We start from the raw sequence: 14,734 nt of genomic DNA on the forward strand, positions 1-14,734 counted from the left end.
GATCCTGGCTCACTGCAACCTCTGCCTCCTGGGCTCAAGATATCCTCCCAACTCAGCCTCCCAAGTAGCTGAGATTACAGGCACACATCACCATGACTGGCTAATTTTTGTATTTTCATAGAGACGGGGTTTCACCATGTTGTCCAGGCTGGTCTTGAGCTCCTGAGCTTAAGCAATCCTCCCACTTCGGCCTCCCAAAGTGCTGGGATTACAGGTGTGAGCCGCTATGCCTGGCCCTGAGCTTCCATTTCTATACCTTCTTTTCCTCTTTGGGAGCCAAGTTATATTTGCCCTTTCAAGGCATGCTTGCAAGTGTAACCATACCATTTCGGGAACAGAAAAATGTTAATTTATGCAAGATACTTGTATGGAAATATATTTCATTTCCACTCCCTTCTCCACATTATGTAGGATTAAAGGATGTCAGAGAACTAATTTCTTAAATTTAGAAGACCTGTTTGCCAGTCTGTGAAATTAGTATAAATTACTTGCTACAAATAAACAACATTCCCAAGATTAAAAAACCTAAAAGTTCTCATCAGTCATCCTCAGTGAGACAAACTACCGTATTTCATCAATTCTAAGGCAATTTTATTGTAAGACACAGCATTATTTTTAATGTACTATTAAGAAAAAACTGCCAATTCAAGTAGAATATGCCATCAATAAAAAGATGAACCATGTTTTTAAATGTAAATATTTAAAAATGTACATCCCGGAATTAATAAAATACGGTAATACTATAAATAAAAATCCGAAGCCTTGCCCAATATGATTAATTGAAGTAGAGCACTGCGACCTGCTTCACATGAACCCCTGACATAAATGGAAGAAAACGTAAACATTTTCAGTAGGACACCTTTTGTTTATTGACCTATGTAAAAAAATAATAGGTCTTGAAAAGTCAGAACAATAAAAGAATATGCAAAACGGTTATTTCTGATTCTAGAAGGCTATACAAATATGCAAAAGAGGAATAAGTTATTTTTTTTGCTTGTCTTTTTTCCAAAATTTTTTCCCAAACTTCATTTCTAATTATACAAATGACTAAGGACCAGTTTAACAAATCGTTTTTATGTATATATTACATGCTTTGGAATATAGATAGAAAATGTTCCAAAAAAGTTGTTCAGAAACTTTTCTATTCACAATATGAACAAGAAACTTCTATAAAAGAAGGGGGAAAGGAGCACCTTTTATGTAATTTTGAAGCAAAGATGACAAAAAAGATCAATCTGGAATATGGAAATCATTTGCTTTAAAAAACAAACAAACAAAACCCTACAATAAACCATAGCTAATTAGTTCTTCCAAGGAAAGTATGAGGTAGTTTCAGCCTCATAATTAAATCCACTGCAGCTTGGAGTTTTTTGTCGTTGTTGTTGTTGTTTTTCTTTTTTAATGTTAACCTTGTTTTTGTCACTTGGTGACTTGGAACTACTTGTGGAATCCAGACTTGTTTAATTTTCTAACGTTCACCATTTTAAGGCACGCAATTCATCTAAAATGACGTGGCTTTTTTTTTTTTCTGTTGTTTTGGATACTTTCTGTGTCATCTTAAAATGCTTTTTCAAACTCATAATTATAAAAACTTTCCATATTAAGTCTGCCACTTCAAATGACAGCCGAGTTGGAGAATTACCAGCCAGAACAATAGATCATCACGCAATTAGTGGAGAAAGGAAAAAGGAGCTCCATGATATTGTACCTTAGAACGTTCTCCAAGCAGACTTTGTCAATTATTCAGTGGGCTGCTTCATTTTCCCCAATCTGCTACCATAAGTTATATTACAGGATGCTACGGTAATCAGTTTTTCCAGAACCCATTTTATGGTGCTTATGAAAAACATCACCCTTTATAGTATCCTAAAAAACATTTACACTCATTCAGAACTTCATGAAAATCCAGCTTCAAGTAATTTTTCCAATACTGTCTAAATTGTCCATGTCTGTGTAGAAAGAGCATGTTACTCTTTGTCAGCTCATGAATTCAAACTCTGAAGTGAGCAATGACTCCGGAGCTTCTGGTTCCCCTTCTCTCATCCTGCTGAATTGTGCTCTGAGATTTCCCCTGTCCTTATTGCCATGGGACATCCTGAATGCCCTTTCATGTTTTTGAGGTTTGCCTTGAACAACTTTTACTCCCTTAAAAAGTGCTTGCTATTGATGAAGGCTTCACACTGAGTCCTCTCTTGGCAATACTTCAACATGTGGGCAGACCCTACAGTTACGTTAGTGCCTAGAGTTTGAAAGGCCAAATCCTCCTTTAGGGGCTTTGTGGGGCTTGGTGTGTGATTCACTGATTCACTTCCAGGGCAACTAAGTCTTCTCTTCAACCTTTGATGTCTTTAGGTTTCTAAAACGAACATCCTCTCGGAAGACAAATACAATTTGCAAGGCACACTAGTGTGAGAACGCAGTGCTTGGTCAGGAGGTCCAACTGCAGTTCAGACTAATGTTCCAGGCTTTGAATCTTCATGCCAAAAGAGTCTCTGCTCACTACTCTCCAGGTTGTCTTCCAGCCGGTTTCCATCTGTACCATCCAGTTGACTGATTTCTGTGTATTGTCTATTAAAGAAAACCAGAAAAGTTACTACTTGTGGCCATATTTTTGTCCCCACAGCACAAAGACTACTACATTTAAAGAAGTTAGTAGGAAGCACTGTTAAGAAAAATTTCCCAAAATGTAGAGATAAGGGAAACGAGAAGGGTGACTGCATGTTCTTTCAGTGTCATACTGGAGCATTGTTTAACAGGCCCATAAAAAGGATTATTTAATTCTCTGGAAAGATATACCTTTGTTTAACTTGTGTTTCATTGATCAGGACCCAGACTGTATTAAGTTACATGTTAACTTGTAGATTTTTGTCTCAAAGAAATACAAATAACTTGTCTAGTAAAAAAGATTATGGTTACAGTTTTATTGACCTATAGGACATTAACTGGTTTTGTATCTAATTTAGTAGTCTTTTCCAACATTCTCTCTTTCAGTGTCTCGGAGTCTCTTTGAACCAGCTTTACCATCCTGCTAGTTCACTTATTAATGAGTTAAACAAATCTTTGGCCCATGTCCATTTTTATTTGTGTGACAGCTATATTTTTAACTTTTTAAAAAGTATATTGTGACAATCACATTTTAAGTACTCTTCAAATTGAGGGAATATGCTAGATGCTTTCCTCATGGACAAAATAATATATTTAGAAGGTGGCGGGGGCACATAGGGACATATATGATATCCCTAGGGTTTATGGGTCAGGCATAAATTGGAAGTGACCCAGGACACAGCATCACATTTAAAAATCATACGCATATTTAGATGGCAATTCCAAATGAGAGCATCCTATCATACAAACCATTCCGATAAGCAAAACCCCATTATTGTAACGGTAGGTTAAGAGATATTAGATAGTTAGTTGATTTCTTTTTTATTTTACATTCGAAAGTATTTTAGTAAAGGTGATTTTTTTTTAAGTCTTTGGAAGAAGAGCTTTGGAAATAAAGGTTTTTAGTGTTTTCATGTAACATAAAAAACAAAGCCAGATTTCATAATTTCACACATCAGTCAGTGCAAGCAAAACTCCTGCTATGCAAGAAGCAACACACAGATTGGAGGTACTGTACTTACTACAGCTGGCTACACTTAGCAAAAGAGAATTTACAACTGATCTCACTTCTGGAGACACAACCATTCTTGGGGATAGAAGCCCTTGGTTTTGCCTAGTAATAGAGTTAGATAGGAAAGGAGAAAGGGAATGGAAAATAGGAGGTGAAAGAAAAAAGTTATTTGAAAATACAGTTGGCAGCAGTAGAGCCAAGAATTTGACTGTATTATATACTAGGTAGCTTCAACATTTCTACTTTGGAAAGTTTATGCTAATGACAATTATGCCAATTGTACTAGAAAAAAAATTTTATTGGTAAAAATTAGTACCTTTCTATAATTTTAAGACCTGGATACTCTAGGGCAAAGGATCTTTAAATAATATACACTTTATTTTAAAAAACAACAAAACACTAATATATTGCTATGCATTTCAAATCTTTGGCTTAACGGAAAAATCTAGTTTTTCATCTTTATCTTAAAACCTAATTTCTCTCTTATTTTAAAAATCATGATTTCATAAAAACAATTTACAGAATTTTAGAGCAAATTTCTAAAGCTTTATGAATGATTGTTATTATCCTTGCCTTGTTAATAGGTTAAATTGATCAGACTGTATCTAAAAAGAATCCTAAATAAACAAATGGATGGAAATAAGTACTTCTGTATCTCCGTGGCTGGAAGGGCAAAGTGGCAAATCTTTCTGGAAGGCAAGAGTTTAAAAAAAAATACACTTTTCAATTTAATCCATTAACTCTACTTATTGGAATGTATCCTAGGAAAATAATCTGGGATTCAGACAAATATTTTGGACAAAGATGTTAACAGCTGCAATACTGGGCTGGGCGCCGTGGCTCACACCTGTAATCCCAGCACTTTGGGAGGCTGAGGCGGGTGGATCATGAGGTCAGGAGTTCAAGACCAGCCTGGCCAACATGGCAAAACCCTGTCTCTATTAAAAATACAAAAATTAGCCAGACGTGGTGGTATGCGCCTATAATCTCAGCTACTTGGGAGGCCGAGGCAGGAGAATCACTTGAACCTGGGTGGCAGAGGTTGCAGTGAGCCGAGATCGTGTCACTGCACTCCAACCTGGGCAACAGAACAAGGCTCCGTCTTGGGAAGAAAAAAAAAAAATAGCTGCAGTACTTTTATAAAAAAAAGAAGGAAAAATCTAAAAGCCTCTCAAAAAAAACTTCAAAAAATGAGGAGCTGCTAAGTAAAGTAGGGTATATTTGAGTGGAATATCATATTGGTCATATAAAATAAGGTTTAAAGAGTTTTAAAACACATGGGAACATGGTTATGTTATCATGTTAAGTTTTTTAAAAAATGGAGATGTAGAATTTCATGTACAACATAAGACATAAAACTGTATGTACAATATCATTATAACCATGTTAAATGGACAGAGAAAAATGGGGAAAATATGCCAAAATGTTAACAGCTGCTATCTCTGGATGGTGGAATTATGGCTAATTTATTTCCTACTTATTTATCTCTTTATTATAAATTTTCCACCATGAGCTCATATATGCACACGCATACACAAACACACAATAGGGATCTTTAAATAGCTTCTAATTTCCTGTATGTTATGACCACTCTGATCCACTATCAAGCCATCTTGGGCTGTCTGATATATATGAGCAGACTTGGTAAAAACTGATTTTCTCTAAAAATGTTTAACACTTCCTGAGTCCAATGACAGTAGTGTTAAGGATATTAGAACTGAGTAATGCACCAAAAACTGTATAATCATTTCTGAGTCAACAAAAAGGCAAGTAAAATTACACAAACAAGAAAATAATTTGCAAATATATTATTAAAAAATGGTTAGAAGTAAACTGAAAAGGCTCGGCTCAAATTTTAGGCCAGTCATTTTGGTTCTTGCTCCTAACTCATTTTCAAATATTATTTACAGAAGTCCAAGCTATTTGACATCCTCTGAAGTATATTTTCATTAAAATTCTATTTTGAGTATAGCCTTTGTTTAGCTGAGACAATTGGCTTAATATTTCAAGCCAAGAAAAACTCCCACTGAATGTGGAGGGAAAAAAAAGGCATTTGGGGCTGAATATTTCCAATTTGCTTGTAACAGTGAGTGTCTTAATAAGAAACTGCTAAATTCTCAAATTTACCAGCATAGAAACCTTTGTAAGTTGTAGTCTGTATAACTTAGTATGTAGTCTGTGTCTGAAGCAATATGACTTAAATCAAAACTACACATTCTAAAAACAGCAGAAAATGCCCTACTTCTTGGTACCATGGGTGTGGATTATCTTTTGTGGGAAAGTAAAAGGGAGACATGACCTCTTCAAACTTAATTCCTGTGTATAACAAGAATTTTTTTAAAAAGTAATTCAGAGTTTGCAATTTTTTAAAAAAATCAATTTTAACAAATTGCTCTTGTACATTTCCTCTAATGTTTACAAAGAACTACTTTTACAGACAAACAGGACAGCTGGCTGTGTCTGTTGCTTCATAACAAACATAGGATCAGATAAAAAACGCAGCAAATGTTTGAAATCCAGCCTACCAACTGTCTAAGGAACCTTGGTATGAACAGCCTTTCCTGGAGTAGAGAGATTTTTCCTGCAAGGTTTCAAAAGAGACTTAAATGGACATATCACTAATAGGATTTCAAGTACCATAATTTAAAAAATAAAAGCTTCAGACTCAGAATTCAATGTACAGACTAAAGAACAGAACGCATTAGATGAGGGGTTAGCAAACTTTTTCTTTTCTTTTTTGTTTTGTTTTGTTTTGTTTTTGAGACAGAGACAGAGTCTCGCTCTGTCGCCCAGGCTGGAGTGCACTGGCGCGATCTGGGCTCACTGCAAGCTCTGCCTCCGGGGTTCACGCCATTCTCCTGCTTCAGCCTCCCGAGTAGCTGGGACTACAGGCGCCCGCCACCACGCCCAACTAATTTTTTGTATTTTTAGTAGAGATGGGGTTTCACCGTGTTAGCCAGGATGGTCTCGATCTCCTGACCTCATGATCCGCCCGCCTCGGCCTCCCAAAGTGCTGGGATTACAGGCATGAGCCACCGTGCCCAGCAGCAAACTTTTTCTTAAAGGCCAGATATTTTTGGCTTTGGTGTCTGTGCAAGTAGTTCTTTGTAAACATTAGAGGAAATATACAAGAATTCAATGTAATACTGAAGACCAGGGTCAAATTTGAATGAGTTAGATTAGGGGTTAGCAAACTTTTTCTTAAAGGCCAGATACTTTTTGGCTGATGGTGGCCAGATATTTTTGGCTTTGGTGCAACTACTGAGCTCTGCCCTCATAGTGCAAAAACAGCCATAGAGAACATGTAAGTGAATGAGGGTGGCTATTCTCCAATGAAACTTTATTTACCAAAACAGGTGGCAGCTGGAGTTGGCCCACAGGCTAGAGTTTGCCAACCCCTGAACTAGATTATCTGACATTTGTAAATTAGGATCCCTGAATTCTTTTGAACTGGAACAGGCTCCTAGGATTTTCGAACATTGCTTCCTCACCTGCTTGGAGAGGGTAAAGGATTATAGACATTGCCATAGCAGCTGGTGTAAGAAGAATGTGCTGGAGTCTCGTAATCCGACAGCCCTATGGTTAACTGGGTCCTCCAGTTCCCAGAAGCATTTGTAGAAGACACTGGAAATAAAAATGGAAAAAGAGATAAAATTAATGGAAATACTAAAAGTGAAAAATTGTTAAGGTCATTCAGAGGTACATTGCAATCAGCTTTGTCAGAGTAGAGATTTAAGAGGGTTTGAAATAAGAGTTCCTACTCCAATTTAGTGACTTCCTGGCTATGTGACCTTAGGCAAGTAGTTTATCCTCTTTAAGCCTCAGTTTCCTCATCTATAGAGTAGGGATAATAATATTAATATATCCTGTATAGGTATGATGCCAGGATTAAATAAGGTAATTATGAAAATCTTTAGCACTGTACTTGATACAGAGTAAGCACTCAATAAGTAACTATTAATATTATTATTGAGAATAAGATTAATTGAAAGATAAATTTGTCAATTCAAAAAATAATCTAGGTTGGGGCCAGGTGTGGTGGCTCATGCCTGTAATCCCAGCACTTTGGGAGGCCGAGGCGGGAGGACCACTTGAAGCTAAGGGTTCAAGACCAGCCTGGCCAACATGGTGAAACCCTGTCTCTACCAAAAAATACAAAAATTAGCTGGGCATGGTGGTGCATGCCTATAATCCCAGCCACTCAGGAGGCTGAGACAGGAGAAATACTTGAGCTCACGAAGTTTAAGTTGCAGTGAACCAAGATCACACCACTGCACTCCAGCCTTGCTGACAGAGTGAGACTCTGTCTCAAAATAAATAAATAAATAAAAATAATTTGAGGTCAGCTCAGTGGCACAAGCCTGTAATCCCAACACTTTGGGAAGTCAAGGTGGGAGGATCGCTTGAGCCCAGGAGTTCAAGGCTAGCCTCAGCAACATGGCGAAACCCCATCTCTGCAAAAAATACAAAAATTAGCCTGGCATGGTGGTGCACACCTGTAGTCCCAGCAACTTGGGAAGCTGAAGTGGGAGGATCACTCAAGCCTGGGAAGTCAAGGCTACAGTAAGCCATGTTTGCACCACTGCACTACAGCCTGGGCCACCAAGTGAGATCCTATCCCAAGAAAGAAAATAATAATAACACAGAAATAATTTTTAAAATAACTGAAAAGACAAGCAAGAAAACAATTCTCATATATTGCGAGAATCTTCCCATTCACGCTATGGTGTTATAAAGGTAAGGTGATGAGTCTGGGTTTGTCAGAGGCCTTGGAGGAAATGTGTTCCATAAGTTGACTTATTGAGACTTGACTATTCCTCAGCCAAAGACAACACTGGCCACTAGCAAGATCAAGGCTATTTTTTGTCTTAAAAAAAGTGTGCATGTGTTGGGGTGAGGATTGGGGGAAGAGGCGAGGTGGTAAGTAGCACAGGAAGGAATTCAGGAAGAAGGGATTTAGTTCTACAGAGGAACTGAACTGGAACAAGACAAGGACATGACTTGGGAGCGAAGCCCAACAAATGCCTCATCACTGGGCGTTTGTTGTCCTCTCTATAAAACCAGTTCTGCTCCACGCCTAGGATGGACAAGGTAACCACAACGCCATGATGCTCGTCCAAGACTCAAAAACCAGCACTGCCCTTTCTCCATTTCCTGTTTCTGGCTTCAGACCTACTCCTCTTCTCTCTCACACACACAAAGTGCCTGTGATCACTATGGGACAAACGCATTTCAAAACTCATCTGTGGCCCTGGATGTCATGAGGTGTTGACTAACAGATGTAACACTCTGAGTTTGAGCTTCCAAGCCGTTTCCAAACTGAAATCAGAGGCTCTAAGCCTTGGTGGTTAAGATGTCAGAGCTGTGGGGCTGGGTGTGATGGCTCATGGTTGTAATCTCAGCACTTTGGGAGGCTGAGGTGGGAAGATCACTTGCAGCTAGGGGTTAGAGGCCAGCCTGGGAAACAGAGCCCAGTCTCTACAAAAAAATAAAATTAGCCAGGCATGGTGGTGTGTACTTGTAGTCCTAGCTACTTGGGAGGCTGAGGAGGGAGGATCGCACTGAGCCAAGGAGTTTGAGACTGAGTGAGGTATAATAATATCACTGCACTCCAATGTGGGTGACAGACTGAGACTGTCTCTTTAAAAAAGAAAAAAAAAAAGGAGCTGAGCTAGGATAGAATCCCCAGAATCCCCATCCCACCACTTAGTAGCTTTGGAACTTGGGTTATTTAAACTCTGTATGTAGCCAGAGTTGCCTAAGCTGCAAAATTAGGATGATAACAATAAGCATAACAATAGCAATCACTATATAGAACTGTTGCATACATTAAATAGGAGAGTGCATGTAATGTTCTGAATGTGCGTGGCATCTAGTAAGCTACCAACAAATGGTAGTTGTCATTACTAAAACTGAGTCACCGAGAGATCCTTCAGGTGGCTGGAAGGGACTACAATGTCAGGACTAATCTGGCAAATAACTGGAAATTTATCTCTCCATGAGAATGACGCCTGCCTGTTGTAATACATTTCTGCAGTTTTAAATTGGAGACAGAAATGAGGGGAATTCCAGCAGGGAATTCTGGGAGTACTGATTCCACCCCTGTAGTTCTTTAAAGAGTGATGCCTTTTGGTCTGTGGGGCCACATCTTGCTGGTGTCAGCAAGGCTCACACCAGGTCTGAAACAGGAAGCTTTACCTCCATCTCACCTTTACTAAGCTAGCAGCCAGGAATGTTGAGTTTCCTCAGTTAACACCTGCTTCCCCCAGGCACCACCCCAGCCCTGTGCCTTAGTGACCATCCACATGCATCTCAGCCCTCCTTGTTTGGTTTTTCCCTTGTAGTACTCTGCCTGTTCTGCCCAGGTTTGACCTGTGAAAGTTTCTCACATCTTGAACTTTAAGAGGAAGAAAGGTGTTTTCTAGGTCAGAGCCATAAATAAGAAATAATTACAGAAGCCCTTTCATATGTTAGATGTGGTAATAGATGGGACAGCCCTAGTGGAAGTCCAAAGTCCTGCACAAATAGGAGAGAACTTGAACCCAAATAGAAATCTCCATGGAAACGCCTCGTCAACAAGTACATGAAACTTTTAAAGGTGTAGTTTTCACTTGACTATTATACAATGACTCAGGAATCCTTATACTATGTCTCACTAAGGTGTCATGTTAATAAGGGAGAAGGTAAGACTCATGACCTACAGGTTTTCTGGCAGTTTGAGAATTCATTCATTTCTTAGAGTTTTAAAATTGCTTAATTTTTAAACATTCCTCTGGCTGCTGACTCTGAGCTTATCATGGCCAGGAACTAGTTCAACAATGGGTCCTCCACATCTTGAATGTGGCTGCTCATTTGCTGAATAAATAAAACCATACACAGAGCCTCCCCTATCTTCTATTTCTCTACTTAAAGTACCTAGCACAACTGGGAGTAGGCAGGAAGTCCTCTGCAAATGTTAGCAGAGTTAGGGGCCAAAGTCAACATCAAGAGTATAAAGGAAACATCTCTAATCAAAATTATTTTTGAAAATCCCTTAAGTCAACCACAACATAGGTATATATGAATACTGAATTACAATATGCATGGCCAGGCCCTGCGGCTCTCGCATGTAATCCCAACACTTTGGGAGGCCAAGGCAGGAGGGTTGCTTGAGGCCAGGAGTTTGAGACCAGCCTGGGCAACACAGCAAGACCCAACCTAAGCCTCCTTGTTTCTACAAAAAAAAAATAAATAAATAAAAAATAAAGCAAATTACTTAGAACAGTGCTTAATCAATGCCAGCTCCTATCAGGATTCTTACGAGCCTTATGCAGGCACTTGCCTAAGTACCTGCATAATCCCAGGCTTGCATTCAAAGCAGTCCTTAGATGATCAATCTTGGTGGTGAACAAGGATGGATGTATAATTCTAATGTTTTCTGCTTACCTGAGGGTTTATTCTTTTAAAATATCAAGCCTCAATGACGTGAACACATTTAAGAGATGTGCCTGTCAACGTAAATCCTAAAAAGACAAAGCAAGTGAAACCCCTAACACATTCCAGCCTAGGCGACAGAGCGAGACTCCATCTCAAAAAAAAAAAAAAAAAAAAAAAAAAAAAACCCTAAAACAGGTCAGCACAGAGAGTACATGCTCAATCAATGTTTGCTGGATTTGAATCTACAATTTGCTTCATTAGACTCATGTGTACTGAGTTCTTTGGAGAGCTGGAAAGAACTGTTTTTAAGTTGGAATTTCTTATTGTGGGGTTCCACTGAATGGTTGCCCCACTTTTGACCTTGAGTACTGGTCTCATGATCCGTGAGGCGGTTTTAGGTGGGCAGGAAACATGATGTAAATAAAATCCAGGTGTCGCGTGTTTTTACAGTATTCTCACCTGAAGAGTACGAGGATGCACGACTGCTTGGAGAACAAGGTACTTGCAGCCCCGCAAACCCCAGGCATCTCTGTGATCCCCTGTCTGAGTCAAAGCTGGTCTGCGGGCTGTGTCCCTGATCCTTCTGCCCAGAAGCCCGCTGGTACCAGCCACGCAAGTGCTCGGCAACTAAGGCCTTGTGGATGTTTTTGGTGATGTGCTCCGATTTTGCAGCAGCCTTCCTTGGCAGCCGGAGAGTTGCATATGGGTTATGGGGTACCCGGTCGACCTCATCTTCGTGAAAGGATCTGCTGTAGTCCCTCTGGCGCTCATATCCATAGTGGGCTGAGGACCGGTAGGAAGGGTTGACACTATACTGTCCCTCGGTGTCATTCTCATAGACATAACCACCACTGTAATAAAAGTCACACTCTGCATAGGGTGTGTACCCGGCAATGTAGTAACTGGAAGACGGTGGCTCCTGACTCTTTGAGTAAACACCATTCCTCAAACTATCCTTTTGTGCTAGGTTGGGCATGCTTCCTGAATTTGAAGTAGAAGCATTCTGTTTCTTTGACCTCCTCCGACCCCTGGTGCGAGTGTCCAGGGTCTGGGTGGTGTAATAGGGGCCGGTAACTGGTGTCACACAGTAATACTCTGTGCTTGATTGGCTTGTATAAGAAGACCCGTCATCGAGGATTTCTGTGCTGCTGCTTCTTTGGGATTTGGAGAGGGAGAAAAATGGCTTATCGCTGTCCATCTCGGAGAGCAGGTGGGACTGGGACTCCAGGCTTCCACTCCGCTGGCGGCAGTGCTGAGATGAAGATTCGGGTCTGAAAGAGGAGAAAGGCAAACTTCTCAACACCAAGAAGAAAAGGAGGACCCAAATAGGAAAAAGGAATAGCATGCTGAATGACTGAATAGCTCGTGAATTACAATAGGACTTTGAGTTGCCAAAGCTGACTGCACAATAGAATCCATTGTTCTCCAAATCTATTGGCTCACATGTAGGTTCATTTTGACCATAGTCAAAATGAGAAAAGAACTGGGTTCTGTTAGTTGCGCAAGCCAAATCCTTCCTTGAGGGTAGGGAAAGACATAGACTGAGGATGCACAGTTTGCATCACAGCCTGGAAAACAAAAACAAAAACAAAAACAAAAAACCCAACGTGTCTGTGGAGGGTCCTGTCTTCCCAGAGGATATGAAGATATGGTACATTCGAGTGGAGGTCAGAGGTGGCTGGGCTGAGTCATGGCACTGCTATTTCCCAGCTGTATGAGCTCAGGCCAGATATTTAACCTCTCTGAATCTTGCTTCCTCCTTTGTAAGATGAGGATGAAAACAATATATAATATCTACCTCACAAAAGGCTTGCTGTAGGGACTAAATAATCCAGTGAATATAAAACATTTAGCGCAGCACTCACAAACATTTCAAAATGTTGCTATTATTACTAACTTCATCCTCACCATTGAATAATGAATGGTAATATGTGACTGGGGAAATTAAGGTACTAAAAATCTAATGTATATTTGAACAAATCAAATACATTTTCTTTGCCAACATATTTGAAACCATAAGTTAGCAGAAAATGTAAAACCGTAAAACAAGGTCCTGCTACAGAAAGTCACTTGAAATGATTAAAAAACACAATAAAGCAAGACAGAACCTCAAAGCAAAAATCAAGACAGCTAAAGCAATGAGAAAGAAGCTCTCTTACTCCAAGTGGCTGCTGCTGTAGGCGTTTCGGGTAAGAACTGGCGTGGTGGGCATGCTTCGTCCTCCCTGGGGCCGCCTCTCCAGAGTTTTGTAAGGGCTGCTGTGTGTGGACAGCATTTCTCTGTGATGATAAAAAGAAGAAATGACCAGGAAATGATGAGTCTCTCAACATCTCTGGCAAACTTGTCATAAGCGGATACGAAACTTACTAGAAGCCCAAGGAAAGGGAAAATAGGGAGAAAGATAGGAAGGGTGTCTTTGTGGTTCACTAAACCACAAAGAAAACCCGCTAAAACAGCGGGAGCATATATGATCTGACTTTCTGAGTCACAAATATGTAGGGGAAAAAAGGACTTTTAATAAAGAGTACACTGAATAAAAAGACTCAAAGCAACTAGAGCTGTTTATGTAGGTACCTGAACATTCAAAACAGTCCTTAGATGATCAAATCTTCGTGGTGAACAGGGATGGATGTATAATTCAGCAAACTCCTTTTTTGTAAACAGTCTAGAATACTAAATAGTTTTTGGCTTTGTGGGCCAGATGGTCTCTAGAGCGACTACTCAGCTCTGCCCTTTCAGTGCAAAAGCAGCCATGGATAATATGCAAGAGAATGGGTGTGGCTGTGTTCCAAGAAAATGACCTATGGATGCTAAATTTCATATCATTTTTACAGGTTGTAAAATATTATTGCTTTTGATCCCCCCACCACCAGCTACCTAAAAATATAAAAACCATTCTTAGCTCACGGGCTGCACAAAAACAGGCAGCAGGATGGATCTGGCCACTGGACTGTTGTTTGCTGGTCCCTGGACTAAGAACAACAGCTTTAAATCACTATGTCTACTTCCCAGCACGGTGACAACACAATTTGAACTTTTTTGTTTTGTTTTGTTTTTTTTTTTTTGAGAGTGAGGTCTTGCTCTGTTGCCCAGGCTGGATTGCAGTGGCGCGATCTTGGCTCACTGCAAGCAAGCTCCGCCTCCCGGGTTCACACCATTCTCCTGCCTCAGCCTCCTGATTAGCTGGGGCCACAGGCGCCCACCACCACGCCTGGCTAATTTTTTGTAGTTTTAGTAGAGACAGGGTTTCACCTTGTTAGCCAGGATGGTCTCGATCTCCTGACCTTGTGATCCGCCCGCCTCGGCCTCCCAAAGTACTGGGATTACAGGCATGAGCCACCGCGCCCAGCCTGAAGTTAATTTTTTTTAACTAAAAATAATTTTGATCAAATTTTACTTACTACAAAAGCAAGTCTAAGTTCATTAGGAAAACTTTAAAAATACAGATAAAAAGAAAAATTTAAATGTCTATAATCTTTTTTTAGATGGAGTCTCACTCTGTCATCCAGGCTTGAGGAGAGTGGCACAATCTCAGCTCACTGCAGCCTCCAGCTCCTGGGTTCAAGTGATCAAGTGATCCTCCCCCCTCAGCCTCCCAAGTAGCTGGAATTACAGGTGTGCACCACCATGCCTGGCTAATCTTTTTTTTTTTTTTTTTTTTTTTGTATTTTTAGTAGAGATGGGGTTTCACCATGTTGGCCA

General features: G+C 40.0%; 1 protein-coding gene across 4 annotated transcripts in view; it reads right to left on the reverse strand.

The window, feature by feature from the left end:
- Nucleotides 1-844: 844 nt before the first annotated feature.
- The window catches only part of FRMD4B (FERM domain containing 4B), a 369,354-nt gene continuing 355,464 nt past the window's right edge, over nucleotides 845-14,734 (reverse strand). For all 4 annotated transcript variants that reach the window (XM_055383373.2, XM_055383374.2, XM_004035874.5 and 1 more), the window contains 4 exons: nucleotides 13,192-13,311; nucleotides 11,492-12,303; nucleotides 7,108-7,240; nucleotides 845-2,568 (listed from right to left, as the gene is read on the reverse strand). In XM_055383373.2, the coding sequence (XP_055239348.2) occupies nucleotides 2,448-2,568; nucleotides 7,108-7,240; nucleotides 11,492-12,303; nucleotides 13,192-13,311 (1,186 nt within the window). In that variant the 3' untranslated portion in view covers nucleotides 845-2,447. The remainder of the gene's footprint in view (nucleotides 2,569-7,107; nucleotides 7,241-11,491; nucleotides 12,304-13,191; nucleotides 13,312-14,734) is intronic.

Source organism: Gorilla gorilla, chromosome 2, assembly GCF_029281585.2.
Source record: "Gorilla gorilla gorilla isolate KB3781 chromosome 2, NHGRI_mGorGor1-v2.1_pri, whole genome shotgun sequence".
NCBI classification, from domain to species: Eukaryota; Metazoa; Chordata; class Mammalia; order Primates; family Hominidae; genus Gorilla; species Gorilla gorilla.